At 58.9% G+C, this 12,802-nt stretch overlaps 1 protein-coding gene across 1 annotated transcript in view; it reads right to left on the bottom strand.

The window, feature by feature from the left end:
* The window catches only part of ADGRB1 (adhesion G protein-coupled receptor B1), a 69,962-nt gene that overhangs the window by 37,533 nt on the left and 19,627 nt on the right, over positions 1-12,802 (bottom strand). Inside the window, 5 exon segments of the mRNA XM_042780913.1 lie at positions 8,762-8,805; positions 10,093-10,195; positions 10,299-10,374; positions 11,086-11,229; positions 12,682-12,802. The exon segment at positions 12,682-12,802 is cut by the window's right edge and continues 13 nt beyond it. Of these exon segments, the coding sequence (XP_042636847.1) occupies positions 8,762-8,805; positions 10,093-10,195; positions 10,299-10,374; positions 11,086-11,229; positions 12,682-12,802 (488 nt within the window).

Genomic DNA, 12,802 nt, shown 5'->3' on the forward strand with positions numbered 1-12,802 from the left:
AAGGCCCGTCACGCCCCCACCTGTGCCAGCACAGGCCCCCCCACAGTGGAAAGGGACAGCCCGGGGCCACGGTCTGCAGTAGCCACCGTGGCGCCTGGTGGGGCTGGGAAGAGGGCAGACACAGTGTCTCTGTGACGACACAGCCCACGGGCATCCGCCCTGTCCCCTGTACAGATGGGAGACCCAGCGGGTCTTGTGCAGCCTGGCAAGAGCCAGATCCCTGAGCTGGGCAGTGGGGCTGCCCGGGCACCCCAGACCAAACCAGCCACAGGACTCCACAGAGCCCTGCCCTCAGCACGGGTGGGCCCAGGCTGGCACCCCAGGGGGGTGCTGGCCATGGCACACAGGCAGGCTTGGCACCTCCAGACCCCCTCCTGGCTCCCGACCCCTGCATAGGTCCCCCTCTCATCCCATATGGGGAGTGGGCCCACCAGGACAAGGTGTCCCTGAGGACAGACCCTGTCACCCTCGTCAGACAGGAAAGAGACACTCAGGGAATGAATGAGTGAGTGGGTCAAGGGATTGAAGGAGTGAGTGGGGGAGGGGTGAAGGAGCAAGTGGGCCAAAGGGGTGAATTGTTCCCATGACCCCCCAAGATGGGCCATGTTCAAAGGGCTTTAGCTCAGTCTCTTGCATTCTGATGGGGGACAGACAGGGACACAGGGGTCCCTGCAGGTCAGGGTCAGAGCTGGGAGATGTCTGCAGAAGGGGGTGGGGAACCCAGAGACGCTGGCTCTGGGGGCAGGAGGTGGGCGGAGCACGACGGGGCAGGCGTGGTGGAGTGGAGGCCGGGAGCTGCGCACATTCAGACCACCTCCCACCTCATGGGCTACTGGCTCCCTGCAGCCCCCTGTGAGTGGTGGGCTGGCTGGCCTCGAGGCAACTTCCTGGGTGAGGGAGCAGCAGGCCAGGAGGGGGCCCACAGAGCACCCTGCCACCCTGATTGCCCTCAATCCAGGGCCCAGGAGAAGAGAAGAGAAAGAGGACAAGGGGAAGGGGCTGAGTGCAGGATGCAGGGGGCAGAAGCTGGGGCGGGGTGGGGGCTGGCCTCCGCCAGGCGGGAGGCGAGGCAACCACACCAAGTCCCCGGCTCTCCTTCCTGCCCCCGCTCACACACTCACTGCTGTGGGTCCCCGGGACCCACCCAGGCACCAAAGGGGCTTCTGTGTGGAGCTGGCCCCCACCCCTTCTCCATTCTCCCCCCATCAGAAGGCCAGCCAGCGTGGGAGAAATCGGGCTGGGAACCGGCCGCTGACAGCAACCTGGGGACCCTGCCAAGTCTCCCTTCCGCTGGCCCCCCTCAGCCTGCCTCCTCACTGCCCTCTCCTAGGAAACCAGTGCAGGGGCGGGGTGTGGGGGGCAAGGCTCTTAAAGGGACCAGGACAGCACTTGGGTAGGGACCCCAGAGAGGGCGCCAGACTGAGTGTGTCTCCCATCCACCTGGGCTCTGTGGGTGGAGTCAGCTCAGGTGCAGTGACGTGTGGGGGACCCTGGGCTTGTTGAGAGCTCCCTGAGCCTCAGTCTCCATGGCCATGAAGTCAGAGGACCACATAGGGGAGCCCTGTGAGAGTAACACGGGGGCACATCAAAAGGTCCTGGGGTGTGGTTGGGTTTCAGACAGGGGTGCAGAGGGAGTGTAAGACATCTCTCTGCACCCTGTGCCATGCAGCCTGTCTGCTCAGCTGGTGTAGGTCCAGGAGAGGACCATATGGGATGACTGGGTGCTGAGAGCTAGTTAAGGCATGCCTCACCCAGGTGAATAAGAACCCACTGCAGGACTTCTCAGGGCCTTTACAGAGAGTGTATATGAAGATCAGGAGCACATGACGTGACAGGCAGGGACTCCTCCCTTCCCAGAGTCCTTGTGAGGTGAGTCTGGGGTCACATACTTGCTAGCATAGTAAGACAAGCGCCGGCAGGACCCTGGCCTTATTCTGGGCCACCTGCCCATGCACCCAGCTGTACCACTTCTCAAGTGAGGGCTGGCAAATGGCCAGGAGGGTACTGCTAGCTCTGACTTTTATATTCCAGGAAATCCTGGTGAATTATTTAAAATAAACAAACAAACAAACAAAAGAGAGTTAAAAACACTGCATACGCAACCTCCCAAATATGATCATCCAGGGAGCTGTCCTTTCAGAACCACAGAGCCTAACTCCCAGTATGTGTTCCTGGCCTTCATTAACACCTTATCAACCAGTGCATCTGTTTCTTCACCCACCACCCATGCATCCACCATCCACCCACCTATCCATCAATCCCTCCATCCACCATCCACTCACGCATCCACCCACTCACCCATCCATCCATCCATCCACCATATACTCACCTATCTACTCACTCACCCATCTATCCATCCACTATCCATCCATCCATCATTCACCCATACACCATTCATCTATCCACCATCCATCCACCCATCCACCATGCACCCACCCATTCATCCATCCACCCACCCATCCATCTGTCCATCATCCAATCACCCATCCACCCACTTACCCATCTATCCACCCACCATCCATTATTCATCCTCCAACCATCCATCCACCATGCACTCACCCATCTATCCATTCACCCATCCATCCGTCCATCCATCCATCCATCCATCCATCATCCAGTCACCCATCCACCCATCCACCCATCTATCCAGTCACCACCCATCTATTCACCCTCCCTCCTTCCATCATCCATCCATTCATACATTTCCATCCATCCATCTAGCCCCCCACCCATCCATCTCCTCTTCCATCCACCCCAACTCCTCTATTCTATCATCCATTCTCCCATCCTCTTTCCTCTCTTTACCCGATCACTCATCTATCTACCTACCCATCTCTAGCCATCCATTCATCCTGCCATGGACAATTCACCTACACACCCATTTATCCATCTATCTTATTACAGCTTCAATTGTGTCCCTCCACAAAACATGTGGCAGTCCTAACCTTCAGTACCTGTGAGCATGACCTAGTTTGGAAAGTGATCTTTGTAGATGTAATTAGTTAAGTCATCATGAAGTCACACACAGTAGGGTGGTCCCTGACCCCATATGACTGGTGTCCTTATGAGAAGAGGAGAGATACAGAGTCACATAAACACACATGGATGAGAAAGCCGTGAGAAAATAGAGGCAGAGGTTGGAGTGAAGCATCCAAGCCAAGGAATGTCTGGGGCCACTGGAAGCTGAAAATGGCAAGGAAGCATCCCCCCTTGGAGCCCTCGGGGAGAGCATGGCCTGATCAACACCCTGAATTTAGACATCTAGTCTCCATAACCAGGGCAGAAGACATTTCTGTTGTTCTAAATCACCCACTGTGTGGTAACATGGTTCAGGTAGATCTGGAAGACTGACACTCAGTCCATCTGACTGTTCATTATCTACCTATCACCCTTCAATCTCCACATCCTTCTGCTCATTCATTGTCCACACATCCATCAACCACATGTCCATCCACTCATCCATTGTCCACACATCCATCAACCGCATGTCCATCCACTCATCCGTCATCCATGGGTCCATCAACCACACGTCCATCAATCTCCACATCCATCATCCACACATCCGACAACCACATATCCTTCAATCTACACATTCATCACTCATCTATCATTCACACATCCATCAACCACGTGCCATCCAATCCACACACCATCCACTCATCCATCATCCATGTATCCATCAACCACATGTCCATTCACTCATCCATTGTCCATGTATCCATCAACCACATGTCCATCTAATCCACACATCCATCCACTCATCCATTGTCCACCCATCCATCAACCACATGTCCATTCAATCCACACATTCATACACTCATACATCATCCATGTATCCATCAATCACACACCCATCTACTCATCCATTTTCCACAGATCCACCCAATCAGGGCCATGGCTTATCCACCCACCCACTTATTCCCCACCGCAAATCCATTCACCACCTACTCCTGCATCCATTATGCACTCCCTCACTTACAACCACAGCTGCCCTCACCTGAGCAATGCTAGGTTCTAGGGGTACAGATTGCCCCTTTGGCAGTGGAGACACACTTGGCTGAGGAATGACATAGGATGTGCCAAGGGTTTGTACCCCCTGCTGGTGTGAACACCTGGGAATTCTACAGGCCCCCTTTTCCTTTGCAAGCAGCCTCACTGCCCCTGGCCAGGCTGATCCGGGGGCAAGGGGGCCCTTGAGCCATGATACCAGGCCAGGGTGCAGGGTTGGGTAGGCTGGTACATTTGAGGCAGAGAGGATGGGACTGCGGTACAAGGGGGACTGCAGGGGGCTCAGTGTTTACAGAGAATGAGCAGATGTCTTGAGCGTGGGTGTCGGGCCCATGCATCTAAGTATGTGTGTGTACAAGGGGGGAGGGAGCAGGCTGAAGGGTCTGCAGTGGTGGGTGGAAGCCTCTGACTCATTCTTTCTAAGAGAGACTGTGTCATGTGGTCGAGTGTCGCATGTGGCTGAAAGAAGAGGCAGCCCTGCAAGCATATGCCATGAGTAATGACGTGTGATGTGCACAAGCCATCCCAGCAGAGACACAGGACCAGGTTTAGTGTGTAACCAGGGTCAGGGCTCAAAGTGTGATCAGAGTCAGGGGGCTCAGAGTGTGACCGGGATTAGGGCTCAGAGTGTGGTCAGGGTCAGGTGTGGGTGACCAGCATCAGGACTCAGAGTATGACCAGGATCAGAGGGCTCAGAGTGTGACCTGGATCAGGGCTCAGAGTGTGACCAAGATCAAGGTTCAGAGTGTGACCTGGATCAGGGCTCAGAGTGTGACTGGAATCAGGGTTCAGAGTGTGACCAGAGTCAAAGCTCAGTGTGTGACTGGGATCAGGGCTCAGCATGTGACCAAGATCAAGTTCACAGTGTGACTGGGCTCAAGGCTTAGGGTACGACCAGGATCAAGGCTCATGGTGTGACCAGGATCAGGGCTCAGTATGTGACCAGGATGAGGGTGCAGTCAGGGTTCAGTTGTGGATGAAGGTCATAGAGACAGGAGGTCACTCTTCCTCCACTGATGGTAATGACGGCTCTCACTTTCAAACCTTCCCCCAGCACTCACAATCCCTCTGCAGACATGTGGGCTCTGGACCCCTTCCCATCTGATGTCAGACATATACCGGGCCCTGGACACAGGCGGAAGCTGACTCTGGTCCCTGCCCTGGGGCCCCGTGATGGGTCACCTGGGAAACACGGAACTGGCCGCTGTGATCCTGGTGGGAACAGTGAAGGGTGAACACACCCCGAGGTGCTTGGGAAGGAAGGCCCATCCATCTCCTTCCTAAACACAGCCCCTGGGAAACCCTGTGGGGCGCAGTTCCACTACGACACATACATGGCGCTGGGGGTTTTCTTTTAGCTGCATTCCTGGGGGAGGCACTGCTCCAAGCCACAGAGGGGCCTTTGGTCTCAGAGCAGGGGAGGCGAGGGCGGGGGAAGGGGGCGGAAGCCAGCACTACCCCGTCAGCCTCTGCCCTTGTCCTCAGACCCCTGGCTGCCTGGCTGGAGGTCAGCCACCACCAGCTGGGAGCTTTCAGCTGGACTCCTGCCTCTCTCAGGGCCTGGCTGAGAACACGCGCGTCTCCTCAGCCAGCTCCCACGGTGGCGTGAAGCTCCAAACACGGAACATGTGTGAAATGCTGCCAGGACCTGGCTGTCATGGGAACAGCCGCTGGCACGGTCCTCTGGTCCTCACTGCCTGGAGCCCCAGGTCCCAGTCCTTTAACTGTCCACTCCCATGGGGTGCCCACCCCACCCCTGGAGCCCAGTAGGTCCAAGAGGGGAAGGACATGGACCATGGCTGAGGCCAAGCCCCCAGGACCCGACCAGCGCTCTTGCTGCTCTTCTCCCTGCCCTTAAACACCCAGAGCCCAGGCCTCAGGACTGACAGCTGAGGCTCCCAGAGTGGGCGTCGCCCACGGTCACAGCCTGAGTCATCAGATTCCTCACAGCCTACTGCCCGGGAAGGGTGAGGGACAGGGTCACACCTTGCCCTTGCCGGAAAGTCGTTTAGGATCAAGAGCCTAAAATCGCTGGGGACTCCATCTCACAGAAGTACCCAGAAACAGGAGCATGTGGAGACGGAGGCAGTGCTGGGACGCGCGACGCGCGACACGCGCACGCAGGAAATGGGGGCGGCGGGTGGGGGCCCTTTGAGTAGCCCGGGGAGGTGGGTCCTGGGGTGGCGAGGGGCTTGTGCTGACATCAGGGGCAAGACCCGTCACCCATAGCGAGGCCACCGTCACCCCGAAAATGCAGAGCACTGAGCCTCCACACTGGCTGCAGGGCCGGACTGGGTTGTGGCGAGCCCGGGGCAGGACCTTTCATTCTTGCTTTTTTTGCCCCCATTCTTTTCCAGTTCCCCATTTGTACAAAGATCCCGTGCCGCTTGCAAAAGGCAGAGAAAATCAGGCCACAGCACCGAAGCCAGAGAGCCTGCTTTCTGGCCGTGGGGTCCGCCCCAGCTCTCCCAAGGCCAGCCCAGCCCTAGCCTGTGTGCACGCCCCAGACCTGGGCAGGAAGGGGCAGTGGGGTCTGTCATTTAGGGGGTGAAGTCATGGGGCGTGGCCTTGCACTCCTACTTCAGGCCCTCTGCGCTGGCCATTCCTTCTGCCAAGATGCTTGTCCCTGGCAGCGTGTGCTCAGTGCTGGGCTTGTCAGGGCTCTGCTCAAAGCCCACCCCTCAGAGAGGCTTCTGTGAGCCCCAGAGCACCTCACCCCACTTTCCACAAACTCCACTGGCCTCTCTGGTAGCACACTGCATTGATCTAATTGTTTGTACTTTACTGTCTCTCCCCGCTGGAGGGAGTCCCTGAGAGCCAGGACCTCCCAGAGCAGGGTCTCATCAGTGCTCAGAATTCACGCAGTGGGTAGATGATGGTAAACGCTGGATGGATGGAAGGAAGGCGGGATGGTAGGTGGATGGATGGATGGTGAGTGGATGGGTGGTGAGTGGATGGGTGGATGGGTGGAGGGATGGGTGGGTGGATGGTGGGTGGATTGATGAATGAATGGATGGCAGATGAATGGATGGTAGATCGATGGAAGGATGGTGGATATATGGATGGTGGAAGAACAGTAGATGGATGGGTGGGTGGATGGATGGATGGATGGATGGTGGATGGATGATGGATGGATGGATGGGTGAGTGGGTGGATGGATAATGGATGGATGGATGGGTGGATGGGTGGATGGATGGATGGATGATGGATGGATGGATGGATGGGTGGGTGGGTGGATGGATGGGTGTATGGATAATGGATGGATGGATGGATGGATGGATGGATGATGGATGGATGGATGTGTGGATGGGTGGATGGATGGATGATGGATGGATGGATGATGGATGGATGGATGGATGGATGGTGGATGGATAATGAATGGATGGATGGGTGGATGATGGACGGATGGATGGGTGGATGGGTGAATGGATGGATGATGGATGGATGGATGAGTGGATGGATGGGTGGATGGGTGAATGGGTGAATGGATGATGGATGGATGGATGGGTGGATGGATGGGGATTATGGATGGATGGATGGATGGTGGGTGGATGGTAGTGGATGGATAGAAGGATGGTGGTTATATGGATGATGAAGGATGCTACCTGGATGGGTGGATGGATGGTGGATGGACAGAAGGATGGTAGATGGATAGTGGATGGTGGATGGGTGGATGGATGGTGGATAGGTGGATGGGTGGTAAATGGTTGATGGATGAATGATGGGTAGAGGGAGGGATGGATGGGGGATGGATGAATGCAATCCCAGCTCTAATACCTATAGCAATTCCTGACATGTGACCCCCCACAAACTGGCCCCATGACACTCCCTGTCTCCCCTCTGCACCTGTACCCTTGCTTGCTCTTGACCCCAGGCCTCATGGGCCTGCCTCCCTGCACCATCCAACCCCCACGCTTTTTGCTCATGCTGCACCTTCCCCTGGAGCTCTGTCCCCCCCTTCTCTGACAGGCAGGCTTGTTCTTCTCCCTGACCACCCAAGACATTGCCCACAACTCAAGGGGCTTGCTGTGTGGACTGCTAGTGCCCAGGGATGGGCTGCAGGGAGGCTCAGGGGCCAGCGGTGCCAAGGAGTGACGGGGTGACAATGACATCAGCTCCCAGATCCCACCATCCTCAGACAATCAAACTACATGGTGCCGAGAGCCTGTGGGGCATAGGTTCTGTCCCCACCATGTCCTGGAATTCCAGCTTCCTCACCTCCAAGGCCTTCACCCTCACCCTTTGCAGACCCACTTCCATCTGTCTGTGCTGAAGGCCCTCCCCACTTGCCCCTCATTCCTCTCCATCTGGGAGATGATCCCACCACAGCCCTGGCCACTGTACAGACTCATGCTTGTGGGGCCTGTGGACGCCAACAATGCTGTCTGCACCATGTATGGCCAGCGGGTCCCAGGACCCACCTTCCACCAGTCTCACCCAGTCTACATCACAGCCCCCGCTGCCTGCCTGCTGTGGCAAGGCTAGCCAACCCCAAACATTAGGATGCTGGCCGTTCTGGTGGGGAGCAGGATGGGGAGGTCCCTGCCCGACTCCCCTCTCCTGCCCTGAACTGTGGGTATCAGCAGGAGGGAGTGGGAGGAGAGTGGGAGGTGGGCTCCAGGCCGCCTCGGAGCCAGACGTGGGTAGGGGACGGGTCATGAGGCACTCACACGTGTGCGGGACGACGCCAAAACAAAGCCTGCACCCCCTCCCGCAGGTCAGCCTCCCCGGAGCCCCCAACCAGTGAACTCACACGTCCGTCTCATCCCACAGGATGCAGGTCTGGTTGGTGGTGCCCTGGGGGAAAGGGAAGAGAAGGGTCAAAGCCTGAAGCCTGCGGGGCCCTGGGGTCCGAGCTGGCTGGGAGGCCCTCTGCTGTGCTGTGCGCTCTGCCTGTCCGGGAGACTGAGGGCCCGACCTTGAGCCAACGAGTTTTACAAGCAGGAAACCCTGGCTCAGGGCAGGCAAGGGGTCCTGGCTGCAGCTTGACAGCCCCCTCCCTGCTGCGAAGTGGCCTGCGATAGGTCCTCCTCTCTCTGAACCAGCTGAGTGCAGTAATCTAAGACCCGTCCACTAAGACAGAGTAAGGACACCAGGGAGGGCCCCCAGGTGGCCAGAGGCCCAGATACCCTGGGTTCTAACAGCTGTGTCCCAGAGGGTGGCCCGTTGGAGGGCTGGGGGGCTTTGGTGACATTGCGCCCACACCCCGTTGGGCCCCAGCATAGGGCAACAAGAGGGGACAGCAGCATGGTCTGCCAGGCATGTGCTCTGAACACAGGGGTGGGGATGGGGAGCCCAAGTCCTCCTGCAGCCCCACCTGCTTCCACAGATGAAGAAATGAGCCAGGTAGAGAGGGTGATTACTGTGCCCAGGGTCACACAGCAGAAAGGGCAGAGCTGGGCTCTTCCATGGCTACCCAGGGCCCCGGCCTGGGCTTTGAGTAACCCAGGGCAATTTATGCTCTGGCAGCCCTGCCCCTCTGAGGCCCAGTGGCAGCCTTGCAGAGCAAGGCCAGGGGGGCCCAGGAGTTCCCTTGGGGAGCAAGGATGCTGAACACTGACCCACCGAATGAGGGCCACCACCCCAGAGCCGTTGAGTGCATGTGCAAATTTGACCCAGGGAGGTAGGGCTGTTGGGGCGGGGGTACCACATGGCTGCCTGCAACCCGGCTTTCCAGCAGGGTCTGCGGGGATGCTCTCAGCTAGAACTCTGGGGGCCCAGCCAGGCGGTCCTGTCCCCTCCCAGCCTTGGGCACCCTGGCGGCACGTTGAGCAGTGGGTCTCCCAGGGGCCCAGGAGGTGGCACAGAGAGCCAAGGTGTTGGTGTGGGTGGGCAGACTCTGTTTCTGGGGATGGACAGACTCTTCCCCACAGGGTGGCGGCTGGGACCCTGGGCAGCTGGCACCTCCCTGAGCCTCAGTTTCCCCCATGAATCAGGGATAAGCAGCTTCCTCACAAGGCCAATATGAGCGCCGAGAGGGTTAACGCCCGAGCACGGTGAGCAGATGCAGGCTGACAGAGCACGCTCATGTGTGCACGTGTGTGGGTGTACACACATGCACACGTGCACACGTGGAATACTCACATTGTACATGTGTGCAAACTCAATCTCCAAAGGCGTGAGTAGGGAGCGAGGCGGGGGCTTCACAGTCACTGAGATGACCTTGGAGTTGAGAACGGTCGTGTTCCTGTGGACAGTGAGGGCAGTCTGTCCCCACCACGCCTGGCCCTCCACACGCAGCCACCCAGCTGCCCCTCCCATGGCCTGAGGCCCACCCCACTAGCGCCCACCTTTGCAGGGCCAGGAAGCTGCCCAGGTTACGGTAGAGCACGGTCCCCACCACAAACACGGACGAGTCGTCAGTCTCTGGAAAAGAAACTCCATCAGTTCCTGCCACCATTGCCCACCTGGACCTGCCCAGACCCACTCAGATGGCCCTCTGACCCGCACCGGCTGGAGGGTCCACCCTGGTGTCCACCATTGCCCTTGTGAAAAGGATCCTTTATGAGATGAGCTGTGTGTGCTGGTCCCTGGAGGGTAGGTGGGCCACCCCACACCAGGGACACTGCTCTGTGGTTGGAGAACCAGGGGCAGCTGGGTCCCTGCAGGCCACGGCTTCTCGTCCGTAGCCAGACCACTTGGCTGTGGCTCTGGGCAAGTCCCTTTCCTTCCTTCAGCCTCAGTTTCCCTCCCTGCAGGAAGGTGGCCCCTTCACCCATTCAGCAAAGATATCTGGGAGCCTTCTAACATGGGGTTACAGTGGTCATGCTGCAGGGGCTGCCCCGAAAAGGCCTTGCTCCTGGGGCTCAGGGAGAGCTTCCTGGAGGGGTAAGGAAACCTCGGGTAGACGGAGAAGAAACGGAGGGGAGCCCTGGCTCTAGAGGGGCAGTCAGACTCCAGGGAATCGCACAGGCCACCTTCCCCCATGGCCAGAGCCCCCACCTGCCAGCCCTCCCCCCGTGGCTAGGGTCCCCACCTGCCAGCCCTCCCCCCGTGGCTGGAGCCCCCACCTGCCAGCCCTCCCCTGTGGCTGGGGTCCCCACCTGCCAGCCCCCCCCCCGACGCTGGGGTCCCCACCTGCTAGGCCCGTGGAGAAGACACTCTTGGAGACAGTGACCCGGTCCTCGGGAGCCTTGGCCCAGTCACCCGTGGCCCTCCAGCCCTTCATGGGAAAGCTGATGTCCATGGCCCTGCTGGCCGGCAGCTTGTGGATGCTGAGGACTGGAGGGGGCGAGAGTTGGGGCACGACAGACAGACAGACAAACAGGGAGATGGGATGCAGAGCTGGAGGGGTAGACCTGAGGGTGCAACAAGTTCGCAGAGGTGCACGGCTCGGGGCGCGGGGGCTGGTGCCACTCCCCCAAAGACCCAGGGCCTTGACAACCGCCCAGCCTCTGCCGGCAGCCTGCCCTTGGGCCTTGAACGTGCCCCCACTCCCTGAGCAGGTAGGTGTTCGCTCTAAGCCTGTGAGGTGGCAGACGGGGACAGCAAGCGTGGGCCAGGCAGGGTCTGGTCAGAGCTCTCAGAAAGCTGGACCCTGGCCTGACTGGGGGCTCTGAGCCCCCGCCTCAGCCTTGGTGACAGATTCCCGCTGCCATCTCTCTGACCCCTCCCTGTGGGACCCTGTCCCTGGGGCCCGGCTCCCTGAAAAGCCTCAGGCCAGGCCCAGCCTTGGGTCTCCTGAAGCAGCAGCCCTGGCCAGGCCCCGCCCTTCCTGTGGGTGTCCCTCATTGCCCTTCCTCCTGGGAGGGGCCAGCTTGCCTGTTACCCCACCCCACGGAGTCACGGAGTCACGCCCAGGCAGGGGTCACAGGCCTGTGGGAGGAAAGCCAGGCTCCCTCCCCCAGGGGGTTGCATGGGGCAGGGTCCTGGGGAGTGAGCAGGAAGGAGAAGGGGCTGTGGGGGATTGAGGCCAGGGTGTGTGGCGATTCACTGATGGGTCCCTGACACACAAGGGAGGGGCTCAGGGGTGAGGCAGAGAGCCAGCTAAGTGCTGGGTAGCAGAGGCAATGCATGGGACAGGTGCCGAATGAGCAGGGCGACCACGAGGAGCTGCCTGTGGTTCCTGGGGCAGGGGGCATCGGGCACTGTGGCCATGCCCGAGTGTGGCTACAGGGGCTGTGGACTGTGTTGTCACCCTGGCAGCCAGCCACCCAGGGACTCCCTGGGTCTGCCGCGCAGCTGCACGAGGCCCTCCCTGCTCTGGGCCATCTGGGCCTTCCCCAGAAATGGGGGCCAGGTCAGCCAATGGGGGAACAAGGCAAGGGAGCCCTCCTGAGAGGTGGTGCTGGCCCCACCCACTGAGCCACCTCCAGATAGCACCTGCCCCCTGTGGGCCTGAGTCTCCGCACCTGTGAGGTAGGCTCTGGGATCTGAACTTTAAAGGGACACTCTGTCCCTGACTTCAAATCTCCAAAGAGGAAGGACTGAGCCCCCCATCCCCAGGGACATGTAAGAGGGCTGGCTGTGGAATGGGTTCCAGTGTGTGACCCTGGTCCAAGGTCTCTGTGCCTCCCCGCTGACCTTCCTGCTGGCCTTCAATCAGCCCACCATTAGCCCACTAGGGGCCGAAATCTTTAAAGAGTAAATCCTGGGAACTGGCCCTGAGGGACTGCTGGATGCAGAGGAGGAAACCGAGGCACGAAGGGCCAGCAGAGTGAGGGACAGGCTTACCCAGGTTGTCTGTCACCTGGTACGCGTCTCGAAGGTCCTTCATGCGGAAACCAATGACATCCACAAAGTCTTCCACAAGCCGGAAGAGCTCCTTGGCATTGGGGCCCACCTGGGGAGCAGG

Source organism: Orycteropus afer, unplaced genomic scaffold (genome assembly GCF_000298275.1).
Source record: "Orycteropus afer afer isolate SDZICR_OR568_19922 unplaced genomic scaffold, OryAfe1.0 scaffold00069, whole genome shotgun sequence".
Taxonomy (NCBI): Eukaryota; Metazoa; Chordata; class Mammalia; order Tubulidentata; family Orycteropodidae; genus Orycteropus; species Orycteropus afer.